The sequence below is a fragment of the Neolamprologus brichardi genome, chromosome 17, assembly GCF_056152115.1.
Source record: "Neolamprologus brichardi isolate AB-2024 chromosome 17, ASM5615211v1, whole genome shotgun sequence".
Classification (NCBI taxonomy): domain Eukaryota; kingdom Metazoa; phylum Chordata; class Actinopteri; order Cichliformes; family Cichlidae; genus Neolamprologus; species Neolamprologus brichardi.
Window position 1 is genome coordinate 6,702,812 of NC_142120.1, and position 17,818 is coordinate 6,720,629.

A 17,818-nucleotide genomic window follows, 5' to 3' on the forward strand; every position below is an offset into this window, starting at 1 on the left:
TTAGAATATTAGGAGACCCCATAGACCACTAGATGGGGCTTTTAAGTTGCCTTTCACCATGCGAATACTGTTTATATATTCATAAAGTAGTGATGGCATCTCACATACACAAAGTTTCCTTTTGATACATTTATACACCCTACTCTTTGTGTTTGAAATTAAAGCTGCGAGATTAAAGTCGCTTTTTGCTCTCCAACATTTAAAGCACACAGATACACATTGGCTTTAATTCCTCTCAGTACTCATTCTTCCTCATCTGTGGTCATTTTGAACCCTGAAACCAATTTTTTCCGATGATTACTTCCAAGTGGCCAAAGGATCAAAGAGGCCTCGCCTTAGAGGAATGCATGAAAAATAAGCATGGCTCTTATTTATAGGCACCTGGGGCCCAGCCAAAATGGTGGGCTCAATTAGTGGTAGAGCAGCATTTTAACTCATTTGATGGATGATGCTTTTAGTGTTGGTGTTGGGTGGCTATCACTTAATTTGCTGTAATTGATACCAAAAGCCCAGTAGCTGCATTGGTCAGCTGAATAAATGCAACCAGACAAATTTTCCCCGCTTCCACTTTCCTCCTGCTGGTTTTCGAGGTTTGGTGCATGTGAAGCTGATTGAAAGTGCCAAGGTATGAAATATATGTCAGTGTAATTCTGCAATATCTTTGGATTATATAACAATTTCCAAAAATGGAAATAAATGGAAAATATAGTTTTCTGCATGGAAAAAGTAATATTACCTGCTTGTGGTGGCCTTAATTCCTTAATGCTGATTCAGTTGCTGATTTTGAGTTGGTTTCCTTTTCTTCCCCAGAAATGCGAATGTGCCATTGGATCACAACAAATGACAATCATTCTTACATACCCTCTTCTAAATTTTTCTCCGCCTGTTTTTCCTTGGTGGCACGGCAGTGGTGTGGAATACCACACAATCATTTCTGTGGCTTGGCCCCGTTTCGCAGCGAACAACTTGGACTCACCTGCTTGCTTGTAATTACATGGCTCAGCTCCCTCTACAGTTTTTGAGGTCGTGTTGTAAAAGCACCACTGTCTTCACGTTAGGGGAACCCTCACCCACTTGATTCTAGGGTTTGGAATCAGGGTTTGGCCTCTTTTTAAGGCGCCCATTGCTCGGCTTACCATAGAGGTCTATGGGACTATTCAGGTGTTGCCAGGTTCTTCTTGCTCAAGGCGGCTGTGGGGTTTTAGTTAAAGTCTTTTTATATGATGACTTTTGAATTCTGTATCAGTCACACATGTCCCTCAGATTGCATTACAGATCCCACTTTTTCCTTGCATATCGTCTCTTACTGATGGCTCCTCTCTGTCACACTTAGGTCCGACAGTATCACAGCCACTCAGTCGCTGTGATGTGCTAAGGCCTGCCAGCCATGTGACACCAACTGTGTTTTTAACCTCATCTCTCTGCCAACCTTCAGAGACTGTGCTGAACTGGAGGGTAAAGAAAAGTGGAGCAAAAATACATTTCATCTATGTGTGAAACCGTGTGTGTCTCTGGTGTCTGGTATCGTATTATTAAAGAAGTAGGAACTTTAATCCAGGAAATTATTTGCAAGCATCATGACTCTGCTAAAGATAACATTAAATCATAATGTAAAAATGTGTGTAAAACACTGAATGCACATTGTGGTTTGCTTTTTTAGCCTATTAAAAACCTTAAACCATCTTTTTGCATTACAAGTAGTTGTACTCAGGACAGCTATAGAGGTTAACCCTTACCAAGGTGCCAGTGGTGTTTCTTTGAGAACCTGGAAGCAGATGACCACTTCTCTTTTGATGCGGTGAACTACTTCAAACAAGCACGATTGTATAGGAAAGAGAGTTATGGTTACAAATGGCAGTCAGTTCTCTATGATCGGGCAATCGTGGCTCAAGAGTTGGGAGTTCGTCTTGTAATCGGAAGGTTACCGATTCGAGCCCCGGCTCAGACAGTCTCGGTCGTTGTGTCCTTGGGCAAGACACTTCACCTACCGCCTACTGGCCGATGGCGTGATATGGCAGCCTCGCTTCTGTCAGTCTGCCCCAGGGCAGCTGTGCATTTTTGGTCTATTTTTACATTTAGATACTATATAAACTGAAAACTTACCAATTCAAATCTGTCACTAATCACTCAGGTGAAATCCAGCAGAATCTTATAACTGGTTCCAAGGACTTTGTGTTGAAGGTGGCTCTGAAACCATCCATGCCTTCAACTCTGAATTCTGCTTCTGAGCTGAGATAAAAATAAATAAATAAATAAATAAATCCGTTGACCACAATATTAAAAGCGCTAGCAAGTTACTAAAGTAATGGCTCCTGGCATTTTTGACACATACCACCTAAACACTGTTGCGTACCAAGCATTCACCTCCATTGCAAAAACATTCCCCAACAGGAAAATGTGGTCCACTGAACCTCGAAAATACTCACAAATGGCTTGAGAACATACTGAATTAACACTTTACAGTCTCTGAACATGAGTTATTATGAGGTGTGCAGTGGGTCCTTAGAGCAGAGGGTGGAGTATGTTGTCAGCTAATGCTAGCAAGCTTAGTTAGCAAGCCACAGGGGGCTTGTTCAGATTAAATCGAATAAGATATAAAGCATTCTTTCGTCTTCTTCTTCCTCTTCTTTTGTCCCTAGCTGGCGGTTGGCAGGGAGGTTGTCCACGAAGCCAATACGTCGCTGTGGGTGTTGTAGGGTTTCCATCTTGATTAACGATGCACTTACAGGTCTTGTGGTCTCTTGCCTTCACCTTTGCTTGCTTGAGGGTTAGACGTTGTTGTTTAAGATCATCTTCAATTTGCTTGATCCAAGTCTTCTTGGAGGTCTCTCATCACTCTCACTCTGATGCTGCTGCATCAAAAGGCGGTATGGCAGGCGATGGTTGCTCGTGCGGCAGATGTGGCCAAACCATTGCAGTCGTCGCTTCCTAATCAGCTCTTCCATTGAGGCCTGCTGGTGACATTGACTACGTATCACGCGTTGCTTAGACTATCACGGAGGGACACACGGAGAATCTGACGCAAACAGCGCGTTTGGAAGACCTCAAGGTTGTTGAGGTCGTGTTTGAGGATGACCCAGATCTACGACCCATAGAGAAGAATGGGGAATCCCAGTGTACGGTACAGGCGGATTTTGACCAATTCTTGAATTCAAGAATATAAAGCATTAAAACACATTAAAAAGACAACAGCCTGAATGAACACAGTGTAGTTTGAACCCAGAAGCAGGGTTTTATACATCATCATTTCATAACAGGATACCCAGAGATGCTAAGTACCTCTTGGATTAGGTGTTTACACAATAAACTGCACAGAAATCAATATAATTTTACAGAAGCTGATTTAAAAAAAAGGCTCCACCACCACAAATGTGCTAGAGAAGTCCACTTGAGTGACCCCAGTCAGCAGAGGTGATGTCTAACAGAACGTGAATGGGCATGCTCCATCTACGGCCTGGTTCTGCTGGAGACTGCTTCTGGTTAAAAGAGAGTTTTTCCTTCCCATTGTTGCCAAGTGCTTTTTCATAGGGGGTCACCTGAGGGGTTTCTCTCTGTATTACTGTAGCTGTCTTTATCTTACAATATCAAGTGCCTTAAGGAAACTGTTTTGTGTTGTGTTAACACTACAGTGTCCTAAATACTTTTACTTTTGTTTCATATATGTCACATAACAGAGATTTTCATTCATTCAGAGCAGCAAATAACTATTCAACTGCAGCCTTTCACTCAAAACCACAAATTAGAGCACTCGGGGGGATGAAAATTAGAAGGTTACATAATGTTGAGTCCACAAATGTCTGAATTGAAGCACGTCTTCACAGAGCCACACTTCACGCATGGCTGAAAATGTTCGCACCACAAATGAATTTCTCCTTTGTTAGCGCTATGCCAGATGCGTTGAAACATGGATTTTACAAGAGTGGAATGAAACAGGCTCTGGTATTAGACCATCAGGGTGCAAATAAACATTTATAATTTCCTTAACCACTGTGCGCTGTGTTTAGGTTCAGCTCAGTTTGCTGTCGTGAGTGCCACTGTGACAAACTGCTGCTTGACACAAGGAGCCATTTCATTTCTCCTTGCATTTTTCTCTGTCTTGAAAGACCAAATACGACATGATTCACTTGGTATTAAAGTGTTTCATTTAACAACGCTGATTGTGTTTTGTACGGGCAAAATGTCCGACCATCTGTGAATAATAAAAACTGTGTGTGTGGTTGATTGTCTTGATGTTTTTGTTTTTTCTTTTTCCGAGAGAGCTAGATCGTCTGCCACAGCAGACTAAACCAGCCGCCGTCTAGTTAACATTACTGAGGTTTCTAGAATGGCTGAACCCTGATAGGATGTCCTGTTTTTCCTGTAACTCAACTCTTCAGATTCCCTGATCATGCCACAGCATTTCCAGTTTGTGAGGATATTTCCAGTTATTCCACTTGAAAAATGAATAATGGGAATTCTATAAAGGGAATGTTTGCTTCTTTCATTGCCTCATTTTAAGGCTGACAAATTGCTTGAGGTGGATGCTTCCTACCATCCGTAATCAACTCTTCTCAGCAGCGAGCCGCTTTTCACCGCTGCTGTGCTTTTCCAGGCCAGTGGAAATACAAGGGACAACCATAATGGATCTGTAATCTAAAATTTGCCACTCTACATGGAAATCACAAAGGCTTGTCTTGCGGCTTTGCAGCTGCAGTTGCAGTCGCTGTTCTATAAACTATCTGGGTTGAATGGATTGACATTTGAACTTTTCAAATGTTGGTTTCGGTGAACGGATTTGAGATGTGAATGCAGCTGCAGCCTATAGCAATTTTAGGGGGGTTATAATGGGTACAAAATTAGACTAGATTAAATAGAGTTTGGTCTCTCTATATAAAAAAAACCCAAACAAATTTAGTTAGTTTTCCAAGTTCATAAAATAATTGCAGTTAATTTTACATTTAAGTCTATGTTTTATTTGTTTGATTTTAGTCAACTAAAATGTTATTTCATATGTATTTTTAGTTTGTACCTTTTTTTAGTTAACTAAAATAACCTTGGTCTCCAGAAGCTTGATGGCTCTCATCAGTTCTATTTTTACTTCTGTCTTTCTCAGTGCTAAGTGCTTAATCAAATCATTACAGTGAAACACAGAATAGTTAAGTCATTTTTACCCACAGTTTTATCCAAAAACACATGAAAATTCATTCTGTAGAGTCTATTTGCAGTCACAGCCTTCATTACACAGCAGTCTAGGCGACTCTTCACCAAGAAAACAGCAGCACATGCTCAGTCCCCGCCCCATACTGATTTGAACCAATAATGTCTTAAAGAGTTTTCCGGACGTCCCGCCCACAAGCGTGAAACGGGCAAACATGGCAGCTTCCACCGACATCATTTTGGGGACCTCAGCGTCCATCGCTGGCATTTTAAATGAAAAACACGGACCTGAACACTTGCAGACTTTAAAAACATTTACAGCTGCGCTGCGGGATGTCGAATACAGGTGAGGTCGGGGTAATTTATTTATGTTTTATACGGAAATGGGCTGTATCAGTGCGGTCCGGCTAAGCTAGCAGTAACTTGAAAATACCCAACTGTCAACTACGCACAGCCACATATAACGGCACGCCCGGTTTCTGAACTCATTCAGACCTAATAATTGTCGCTGCAGCATAAAAAAACAAAACTAACACATATCAGCAGTATAGCTTAAATACTTGATTTTGTACTAAAAGCACATTTTAAGCATTACTGGCATTTTTTTCCCTGTGCAGGCCCTAACTCTGCTTATTAAAATTTAACGGCCCGTGCACGTGACATTATGCTCCCTTCTGTAGTATTTGTAGCACAGGAGTATCCCGCACATTGGATTCAAATTGTAAACTTCATGTTTATTTTTTTCTTAATGGAAAAAAGACAGTGTTTCACGCAAGATCCAGCTAATGTAGTGCAAATACCGCGTTATTAACTACATCTGTGTTTTATATCTGGTGGTCTCCCAGTGAGGGTACTGCAAATGAAATGAATATTGTGTATTTGTTCACCTGTTTGTCGTTGTCAGAGATGCTGTGGAGGAGAAGACATTCTCCACTCTTGTGAAGGTCCTGACCAGACTATGTGAAGAGCTGCAGGCTGCCGGCTTGGACAGTGAGGATGTGCAGACCTTTACCCTGCAGCTCCAGCTGACCGCAGAGTGCTTCAGAGCTCAGAGGAACTCCTGTGTCCAGAGTACACGTAACCAGAGTCTGCTCAGGTATCCCCGACGTCACAAAGCAGCATGAGGGGGATCTTTCAGAAAATACAAATTGATTAAGTAAACAATGGTCATAGAGTTTAGTGACTGATTTATTTGGAAACTCTGCTAAAAATCCTTCTTGAGCATTTTTCCTGCTAAAATTTGGCAGTTTATGTTTAAGGAACTTGTACAATTATATCTTTGCAATTGCAGGATTTGTTGAAGTGCTATTTTTGCAGCATATTGTGTCAAAGTTTGTTAGATTATTGGGCGCCTCCTTTCTTAAGACAAAGAAACACTTGACATAATGTGTCTTTGTCAACTAGGGAACTTGGTTTCATTGATGTATCCCTCAAACTCCTGAGATTTTTATCTACTGTAAATATGGAGATTCCAGATACCATCTTCGAACGTAAGTCTAAAATTCAGCCACTGATGCTCAAGGTACAGTACTTATGTGTTTTTCCTTTGTCCCTTTCAAAGCCAACTAAATTGTTTTGAAGTGAGCTATAAAGGTTGTTAGAGATGGAAGTAGATTGTGCTGTTTTTGTCTTGTGGTGCTCAAATTGTAAAAGAAATTATGACTTTGACTAGTCAAAAAATATTATGCCTTTGTGTAGGCAGTTTCATATAAGAACTATTTTCTGTCAACAGTCTACATCCGCCAACCAGAAAAAGTGTGCATCCAGCTAATATTACAGCTCAGGTTAGGGGAGGATGTCGTTAATGTTTACATCCTGTCACAATGTCACTATCAAGAGCTGTTTTTCTTTTCTTTTTCTTTTTCTTTAGGTTTCTTTGAGTTTTATAAGAAACCGTTCTGTCAAGTTCTTTTGTATTCAAGAGTAGGCAAAAAACTTTAACAGTCTAGAGGGACATAAAAGTAATACACCATGGAGGAAAATGAATGTTGAATGTTTTTCTTGTTTTTGATCTGTTCTGTGGCTCAGCTCTTCGCTGTGGCATCCAGTTTCTTGGTAACTTGGCTGTTGGTAACCAGTTGTGCAAAGATGACATTTGGATGATAAGCTTCCCAGACCTTTTCCTGTAAGTTCTGTGTGCCAAAATCTCACCCTCATCTTTTTGTTTGACTCCAAAATCACATGAATATTTTATATTGGTAATTCTGTCAACCCGAACAGGCAGCTGCTTAGTACTGACGATGAGAAGACCGTGAACTACACCTCGATGGTAATCCACACATGCCTGGATGAGGCCAAGGTGGAAGATTTGTCCAAGCCACAGAACATTGAGCTGGCTCTCAGGGTGATGGAGCTCTGCAGGACTCAGCCTGAGCTGGACTGGACGTAAGTGCATCATTATGGTACTAACTTGAAAACTGTTGTTATGCATTAAGGGCATATTTAAGTGCTACTTTCCCTTTGCTATTTATTGATTTTTCAGAGTGCTGATTGCAACACAGCATTTCCTGAGGTCTTCATCGCTGGTGGAGAACATGTACTCTGAAATGTCTCACCATGATAGGTACATTTTTGTTGTTTGGACAAAAACATGAACAATTCATTTAAACAGAAGTGTAAAAAATAAAAATCTGGTTAAATGTATGCAACAACACCTTTCAGCCTATTATTATTTTAGTTTGTTTGGTTTTTGCACTGCAGAGAATTGATGCACAGAATAGTAGTAAAAACAGCTAATATTTAAATAAAAACTATAGATGCTTCATATAGATGTACATTTTGTTTTTCAGAGTTACTTTATTAGAGCTACTTTTAGCCCAGCTAAGAGAGGAGGGCTCAGAAGACTGTGGCATCCCTCCCAGTGTGGCTTGTTTCCTGGCCACTTCCTTCCAGAAAGGTTGTGGCGCTGTGCTCACACTTGCTACGGGTTCTGCGTCCAGTGATGAGGTACGGATCATAAACTCAACACATTTTCCGCGGGTTTTTCACCCTGCGTTTGTTAGTCTTACCCTGTGTGAAATGAATTAACCTATGTTTCAGTCGTTTTGACTCTCAGTATTGTGTCTCAAAAGATTCTTACTTTGTGGACTGCCCCCCCGTTTGTTGCAATCCCCTGCAGGTCCTGCAGGAGGCACTAACAGTGATTAGTCTGCTGGATGTGCTGTGTGAGATGACCTCAGACCACAAGCAGTTCATGTTCCTACAGGATCATCCAGACCTTCTAGTAACTACTGTTGGTAAATGAAAAACAGCCATTAAGTCAACAACCGAGCAACAGCAGACATTAAATTAAACAGCCCGTAAAGTCCAAATGCTGGAAAGTTTGAGGTTTATCATTTAATCTGTTTCTTAAAGGAGAAATACAGAATCAAAATCAGCTATAATCTGAATAGCTTTATGCTGCTTCTCAGAAGGTGTTCTGCTTTTCCTGTTGTCTGTCACAAACTGTCCATGCAGAGCTCCTGGAGCAGGTACACGCCACTGGGAAGGCCAGTAAGAATATTTTCAGTGCTGCTCAGAACTTCTCCTCCTTCAGTGGAGATGGAGACTCTTCTTCTTATTCTCCTGTCATCAGCTTTAAGGCACACCTCATCAGGCTCATAGGAAACCTCTGCCACAGCAATACCAACAACCAGAACAAGGTTTGGACAAATGAATGAGTGGAGGGATGGAAGTTTGTGGTGGTACTTGATAACAACTGTGACGAAGAGTGAATGAAAATTTTGCTGTAAGCCATAATTTCCAGATCAGAGGTAGCTCAATGTGCTGAGTCATATTTCCACTTGTCCTCTGTCTTTCCTTGACCTAAAAATCTTACTTCTGCACCTCAGAGTCCTTCATATGCTGCCATTTTAAATATGTTGAGAATTTACATACAGTATTTCATGATTATACTATTAGTGGGACATAAAGAGAACTTTATGTCTGTCTACCTATCTGTCAGAGACAGACACTCACAAAGTCTTGTACTCAAATCTGTCACATCTGAAGCGTTTCTTTAAGTAAAACGTCAAAATAGCTGCCCAAATAAGTACCCAGAGGCATTTTGAAATAACTGTTAGGTGGGGAAATCTGCTCAAGCACTTTAGCCATTTTTTCTATCTATCTAGTAGGGGAGAGGAACGATCTATGCAGTATGGTATCACAATATTTTCCTTGCCATTATTGTCAATAGAGGTACAGCAAAAAAATCAGTATTTTATTGAACAATACTGTGAGGATACTTCCTAAAAGAGGGCTTATCTCATGCACCATCTTCATGAGATAAATGTTAGCTGAGCAAACAACGCTACCTTCTAATTCAGAGCAAGCTAATGACTCAGTCACAGTAAAAATAGGACAGCAACCACCTTGCATCTACAAAAACATAGCTGGCTGACTGGTGATTGTATTGACTTTTTTCATATTGTACTAAATGGTTGCGCAGAGCTTAAAAGTCATGACCACTTTTGGTCACAAGGTGATTGCACAGGTCGCCTGAAAGGAAGCTGTTCTGCAAACGGTTGCAGTCTGACTTGGAATGACTGCAGTCACTCTCTGAGAGATTATTTTAAATAATTGCTGTTTAATTTATAAATGCAGGAAGACTACCAACACACTACTATCAGTCTTAATGAGCACAACTTGAGGGGACTTGACTCAGCTGAGTGGTTGCATTCTGGTTATATTCCTGTAGAACAGGAAGGTTGCTGAGAGCAAATGTGATAGTTAAATGTGATTTTTATTTTATTTATTTATTTTTTGTCTATGCAGACTGCAACAGACAGTATTATGTGCCTATTTATTACAGATAATTGCTGTATTATCAGAAATGGGTTACATGTAATTGCTAACTTGACACCATGTAATTGTAAAGTGACAGGAGACTCTGTCCGGCAGCATGGATGGCAGGTTTCGGTGACAGTGTTTGTGTGCTTGAATATCTCATTTTGCAGTAGAAAAATAACTGAAGTGAGATAACTTTTGTCAGTATCTTTTTATCCAAAAAGAAAGTTAACTTTAGGACATCATTTTCAGCTACAAAAAAAATAAATCACAAAATATGTTATTGCAACACTCAGCATATTGCAAAATGTAAAAAAAAAAAGTCACAAGAACATCATATCGTCATGATGTCTTATCATGTGGTGCCTGTTGATTTCTACCTGTACGTGCTAGCTATCTAGCTGTGAAAGATGAGCAGCGGTAAGGTTTTATACGTGGGAATGTGGATATTCTCATCATTAGTAAATGTCGGTGCTTATATGCTTCTCTTCCTTGTCTCTCTCCCATCCTCAGTAGGAGGAGGAGGAGGTAAGACACAAGGACGAGTCAAGTGAAGGAAGCGGGGAGACACATTAGCATATTGAAAATTGCCCAAAGCCCCTTTGGTTAGTTTTATATGTACTGATAGTTCTGTCAGGAAATTATGGTTTAGAACAATTATCGAATTTAGAAAAGGAAAATATTTACAAACCCTAAAATTTAAATGTTTTTCTTTGCTTACATTTATTCTAGCCTGCTGGTCTGCCCTTCTAATGCGATCCTTGGTCTCCTAGCATTTAAACAAATACCCTTAATCAGTCCAACACAGTTGTAGGGTCAAAAGTGTAAATGTGACTGCGAGGTTTGGGAGGCCCACCTGAATTAGTTTGCTTCGTTTGACCTCTCCACTAAATGATCATGCTCAGAGGCAGGTTCTAGTAAATGGGCTGCAGCATGCAACCTCAAACCAAATCTCCTGAGGAGTGCAAACGAGTGCAAAGTCTAATTGAGCGAGAGGCTGTGGGTTCTTTCAACACAACTCGCTTTTCCGCTCAAACGTGAAACATTAGCTTCTTGTTTATTCTAGAAATCTTATCAGTTTTTCTCAGTTGACATCTTTCAGCATGCAGCTATCAGCGTAAAGCACAGATGGGTAATAAAGCAGACAGTATCGACATCACTTTGTAGACTCGGTTGTACTTAATAGGAACAGATTTGTGGAATGCTTGTGGGATGGCCACCCTCAGTTGGCCCCTGTATAATATTTATGGATGCTGATCTGTGGTCTGTCAGTGGTCAGAAATCACCACGTATCTGTTTTCACCCAGATTTCTTCCAGTAAACCAAATGTCGTTCTGTTCACCTTTGGGAGAGATTGTAATTTAAGATGTGCATGCAAAGCGAGGAACTGCTTGTGCCGTCAGGGTCCAGCTGCTTGTTATTCATCCCTTTATGAGTTTAAATATAATTTCAGTAACTTCAGACAATGATTCCTAAAGTGGAAAACGCAGAGCTGCGTGCTCTGTGTTTCTTTGACTGTGTAAATGACATTTCCATTTTCTGTAACTCAGCACTTTGTCTTGTTCTGTTGCTCCAGTGTGTTTGGAGGGTAACCGCAACGGCGTGCAGAGGGCACCAGAAAGCAAATACAACAATTAAGCCTATAGAATGAGACACATGATAAAGAACAGATTGTCCTTTTGTGGTGCTCTTAGACTAACCCACAACCACACTGCTTTGTTTGCATGGATGTGAGGCTCTGCTAAGGGCATCTCTGTACTGTTCCTTTGTCTGCTGTTTCTTAACTCGAATCGTGAACCTCGATAAACGTCTCACAAATTCTTTCAGTAAATCTCGGATATAAAGTATCTGTTTAAGTAAGTTTATACAGATTTGTTTCCTCCTGAAAAAGAGATATAAAGTAACTAGAGACTGTACAGCAAAACCTTTTGCTATAGTTTTGTTCACTTAATAAGACATCTCATTAAGAGTATCTGGTTTTATTCTTGCATAAACAATGGGCAGCTTGTGGTGCTGATATGTAAATGTTTTTACTTCAGCAGATGCTGAGTACTGATCCAATACCAGTGTTAAATTAAAAATGTGTTATTCAAGTCGGTCCAGTTGACATACCTGAGGTATGAGTGGTACTGGTTGATTTTCAAGAACAAAATTGATGTGCTGAGCTGTAGTAGCTGCAGTGACAGGGATGGACAAGACTGGGAAAGAGTACATCAGAGGGACAGTTCAACGTTGGAGACACAAGGCTGAGCTGGTTTGGACATGTGCAGAGGTGGGACAGTGGATATATTTCATTAAAGATATTGACGATGGAGCTGCCAGCCTGGAGCAAAAGAGGAAGACCAGAGAGACGATTCATGGACGTAATGAAGGCGGATCCACAGAGAGGTCTGGTTTAAAAAGAGGATGCTGAGGATAGTTTGAGATGGAGGTGGATGGAGCAGCCAAAATCATTTTGTGTCAAGCTATATCAGGCTCTATTTTTTCCTGATTTTGGAAAGTAGAATTTGGGAATAAATTACTTCCAAGGATAAATATACTAAATTGGCATTTGACGATTTATTTACACTGGTCTCATATTGGTTCAATGTGAGAGTCATCAGGCAGCTGCTTACTCCTGTCATTTATAGTTGTGCTAGTTTTGCCTCGTTCTGCTCTCAGTTTCACTGCGAGTACACCTGCTGAGCCGACAGGTGAAGTGATGGTAATGAATCAAGTAGTCAACAACACCTTACGTTACGTTACAGTTAGGGCTGTTCGATATAACGGTATATATCGGATGACGATATAAAAACGTCTATCGTTTCATTTTACGCTATCGTTTGTTTCGTGGTGTCGCAAAATAAACTGTTTACGGCAATATTTTTTCATCGTTTTGATGGTCACTGTAGTGGCTCTTAAACTTCTCTCTTTCTCTTATATTTAATATAACCACACTACAGACGGACAAGTGCCTGTTTTTATGCGTTGTGGTTAGCAACAACGACGGTAACAGCATCGCATGTCCACTTGTTTATGTTTCACATAAACCTTTCATAATAAAGCTCAAGATCCTGTTGAGACTTTTCAAAATAAACTGAATCACGTGAAAGAGCAGATTATTTACGGATGAGAAGTAAAAAAAAGCCGCCAGGTACTAAAAAATAAACCTTTGACTCAAACGTTAGAACAGGCTTTTCCCCGCAGCACGCCGTGTAATAAATACTCACAAAGAAAACGGCGCATGACGCGCAGCTGGAAACACTTCCCGCAAGTCGAGCTGCCCGAGATTCACAGAATTTACAGAAAATGTTACATTTTTGTGATTTATATCGTTATCGGGACGATAGAATTCTTATATTGGGATATGAGATTTTGGTCATATCGCACAGCCCTAGTTACAGTAATATGTTACCGGTTAAGTTGAACAAACAACAGTGAAAACGAGCAAAAGAAATTGGGTAATTAATTACATTCTAATTCATTAGAAGGTAAGACTGTGAAATTAGCTGGGGACCTGGCAGCTGAGTTACTCTATATTTTATATCATTTTCTTATATCCCATAGGTGCGAGAACTTGAAGGCATCCCCCTCATCTTGGATAACTGCAACATTGACAGCAACAATCCTTGTATCCTTTCAGTGAAGTTTAAATATGAAGCTGTGGTAATGTAGCCATATTTATTTAAATCATTCTTCATATTTAAGCAAAAAGTTTGTGGGCTCTTTTGTAATTAAGATTTGTATATTTGTATATTTGTACAGTAAAGCTAGTGGCTTGCCTGCCCATGCACAAAAAACAAAACACAACTTTGCATTGAGCTTTAATTGTTGCAGCGTGTACTGGCTGGCAAGGAAAGAGTGCCGAAATGTGAAGAGAGTTATGTTGCTGTGCTTGCAGATGGTTGACAGCATCATGTGATGGGTTGCAGTTGGTGTTAAAATGGCTAATTCAACATGCAAACTTTGTTTTGTAAACTTTAAATCCACTTCAATACACAACTAAAGTAAAATGCTAAACTTTCTTCTTCTATCCAGTGGAGTTACACTTTATTGGGCTTGATTCAATTAGCTGATGGGTACCAGCAGACTTTGGAAGAAAGAAAATAAACAGTTGGTACACTGCGGAGCTCCAGTTTTCACTTATTTATTGCACTAAAAGAAAGTGGCGCTTCCAGCACCACATTCATCAGACCCACAAACCCTGACTTTAAACTGGAGGGAGCTCACATATAATGTATCTTTGTCACAACTTTTTGACAGTCTTTGAGAAAACGCACATGTCTTCAGGTCATTGTCTTTGTTCCCATGTTTGTCTTTCATGTCTGCTTACCGACACATCCACACACACAGAACCACAACCCAGTCTATCTACCATTACGTCCTGTCTAGAAAATGTAGTTATCTAGAAAAAAAAAGTGTATGGGGTGACCTGAAATGCAAAGCATACACAACCTGTCTGCAAACCCGTTTGTTTGTTAGGCTGTCTTTGAAGTCAATAACCCAGGGAAAATAAAAACTGCTCATGAGTTGAGAGAGCTTGATCTATTTTCCAGGTTTTGTTGGTGTTGTATTTTCTTTCTATAACAAATAATTTCCTAGATCCATCTTGCATGACATCTACTACCTTGTAACTCGATGCCAAGCTGTTGGGTATTTTTTTTTGGGGGGGGTGCAATCTCACTGGCTTTACTGTACAAATATACAAAACTTAATTCCAAAAGAGACTGAATAACACCACAAATTTTGATTTAAATTGATGCAGTAGTGTTAAATGGATGTTTGTTTTTAGGCAATAGTAATGTGTTTTGTTTTGTTGCTCACTTTTAATCGGTTCAAAATCATCCATAGTTCTCATAAACCTGGCTGTGGTGTAACCCCTCAGTTTGTCCTTTGTCTGAAATGAGTAGTTTCAGCTATTCATCTCTCTTTAAACCTGATTTTTTCTCATTTGCTGCCCCTTGGAAACACAAGGTTTGAAGAGCAGGTGGGTGGGGCCCTCTCTATGAGAAAGCCAGAAACTGATTCCCAAGCTTTTGTCTAACAAGGATTGCTTCCACATATGCTGACCGTATTATTTGTAACTTTTCCCATCTTTAATATGAAAATCTACCTCTGAAGCAGTATAAATATGAGGAGAAAATAAGGAAATAATAAGCATAATAAGTCATTGAAAAATATGTTTAAAAATAAAAGATGGAACAGCTGCATGTTCCACTCTCTAAAGCAGAAACTTTGACATTGTTGTCCTTAACTGGGCATTTCTAGTCATCAGCCAGTGGGCAATCTTCACCATCAGGAACCTCCTGGAGCACAACATGGAGAACCAGAAACTGATTGCCACTTTGGAACGCTGCGGCACAGCTGACTACTCCGCGCTCAGGGAGTTGGGTTTCCTGGTGGAAGAGCGAGATGGAACCTTGCTGCTCAAACCTGTCAGGAAAGACTCCTAAAAAACATCTGTGAGGAGAAAGAAGGTCCTCAACCCATAAACAGGTTTCCATGTAAAGTAGAAGGGAATACATGAAATGTGTACGCTAATGGGTGAACATGCAGCTTGTGTTAAAAGCCTCATGAATGTTACCAAGTACTTAAGCAGCTTCTTCAGGTTATAGGCCTGCTTAGTATTAGACAAATATTATCTGCGCCTGTCCAGGATAACTAACAGTCACACTGCTGCCCACACAATAATCAAAAAAGTCCCATCAGAAAAGTATGTATTATGCTCTATAACGTACTTTTCTACCTCAGTAATGCTGGTACTCAAGCCTAAACTATTATGTAAACAAAAGATCTGTGATATAGAAGCAGAGGTCAGGACGCCAGGAGCATTGGCTTTGTCTTGATCAGAGTCTGGGAAATGAAGAGTTTGTTAGTGGCGAGCTCATGCTGGTAACTTTTGGCAGGGCTGATGCTTTGCGGTTTAATCCAAAGACAAAGAGCACTGCAGTATCCTGGCTTTTTGCTTTTCACAGACACAGATGATACCAGCAGGGGTTTGGGTTTAATCCCAGGCCCATAGTGACTTCTGCAGTAACCATGAAACAGAATGACCAAAACATGATGTAATCTACCCCCTCCCTGCCTTACCTAATTAAATTGAGGCATCTTGGTCACGATATGAAGACCTTATTCAAGTATTTCCAATATCCACTTATCTACACAGATATGGTATTAACGATATTATAAGCTAAGGCGATTTAAGGGGGAAATGCAGTAATACAAATGCATGTGTCGTTATTTAAAAACAAGGCCCAGTGTGTTTACCGTGTTTTTGCTTGCCTTTCCAGTTATTCTTGTTTTAGGATTATAACAGTATTAGTTAAATACTTAACATAGTTTTGTGAATTTCACCCTAATCTTCTATTTCTATCCATTAATGATTAAAAATAAGTCATTAGAGAGATCATGGCATGCAGGATGACTTCTAACCATTCTAGAATAACACCAACTTACACTTCACAATACTTTGAGCAATCTATTATTTATTATGCCAGACTCCGGAGACTTTTCCTGGAATATTTCATCAATATTGTATTTCCTGTTTAGCTGTAGCCATGTTTGGTCTGCTGACCTGTGATAGCAATTCTACATCAGTAGGCAGTAGATAAGAACATACTGGAATTGTGCATCTGCAGAGCGAGTGAGAGGAATGGGACCATAAGCATTAGTTTGCAGAATGACATCCCTCCTGCTGCTGGATAAGCTGAACGGTCCTGACAACTCAACAAAGCAGCGCTTTATGCGCCTGCCAACACCCTGCTCCACCCTGTTTGCTCTGCACCTGATTTTTTAATGACAAAATGTGTTGAAACAATTGGTCGGACTCTCCTCTCGATCCGCCAACATAGTGAAGGGAGCTTATGGGGTTCCGGTCCCCAGGATTTCAGACGGCTAACAAAACAGCTGTTAGTCGCACTTGACTGAATGGCTGCAATGCTTTTCAGCCTCACAGGAAAGAGCCTGTGCAAGTCAGCCTGCTGAATGAGGTGGCATGGCTGCAGCCATGTGGTCATCTCCTAACACATTAGTAGCACATTGGTCAAGGTCATGATTTCTTGTTTCCCATGTCAGCATTTTACACCACAGGCCTCTACTATAATGTACTTGTGCCTTCTGATTGGGGTTTCAAAGCTTCATTTTCTTTGGGTCGTACTATGAGGTTATGAATAATGAGTTTAATGCATAATAAAGGACTGCGTGTATCAAAGAGCTCTTTGTTTTTATTGAAATATTTTTGGCCTTTTGTGACACAAAACAAAAAAGCTAGAGGTGCCTTAGAAATTTTATTGGTAAAAAAAAAAGAATGAAATACAACTGTCAATGTTTGTGTTGCAGACTCTAATTTTGCGACAAAAGTTATAGCTAGGCTTTTAGGAAACTGTTAACCAAAAGCACCATTAAGACAAATACAAAATACATGCACTTTGTTTTACACTTCCCATGTACTCTCTATAAGTACCTTCCATGTACCTTTTTATTTTTTTTTATAGGGGACCTATTATGCTTGTTTTCCAGCTGCATATTATAATACTTGGACTCTAGAGTAGCTTTGAGTGATTCACAGTTCAAAATAATCATTATTTATCTTGTATTCATCCATTTCCTTTAATAAAACCCTCTCATTAAGTCAACTTTCTTCTGATTGGATGCCATTTACAAATACAAGATTTGTCCCTTAGATGACCATATTAGGATGCCCCCTCTCAGTGAATACTACACAGAGCCGAAGTTGGAAAAACACACTAAAGTGTTTAGTGCAGTCTGAAGCAGGATTTCAGGCGTCATTAATTGAAAACCTTTCCACGTTTAATATGAGCACCCACCATTGTAGCATTATAAATGTGATAGAAAACAAGGAAAAGCACAATAGGTCCACTTTAATAGTGGTTTCCACTTGCCTTTGCATTACTTTGATTTGACAACTAACTATTAGAGC

The 17,818-nt window shown here is 40.1% G+C and overlaps 1 protein-coding gene across 1 annotated transcript; it reads left to right on the plus strand.

Moving 5' to 3' along the window:
• The first annotated feature begins 5,337 nt into the window (after positions 1 to 5,337).
• Positions 5,338 to 17,089, plus strand: atxn10 (ataxin 10). The gene is made up of 11 exons (XM_006780581.2): positions 5,338 to 5,482; positions 6,041 to 6,232; positions 6,541 to 6,626; positions 7,165 to 7,261; positions 7,357 to 7,521; positions 7,619 to 7,699; positions 7,926 to 8,082; positions 8,255 to 8,372; positions 8,593 to 8,777; positions 13,447 to 13,510; positions 15,148 to 17,089. The coding sequence occupies exons 1-11, from the start codon at positions 5,352 to 5,354 to the stop codon at positions 15,330 to 15,332; spliced, it is 1,461 nt and encodes a 486-aa protein (XP_006780644.2). The 5' UTR covers positions 5,338 to 5,351; the 3' UTR covers positions 15,333 to 17,089.
• The last annotated feature ends 729 nt before the right edge of the window (positions 17,090 to 17,818 follow it).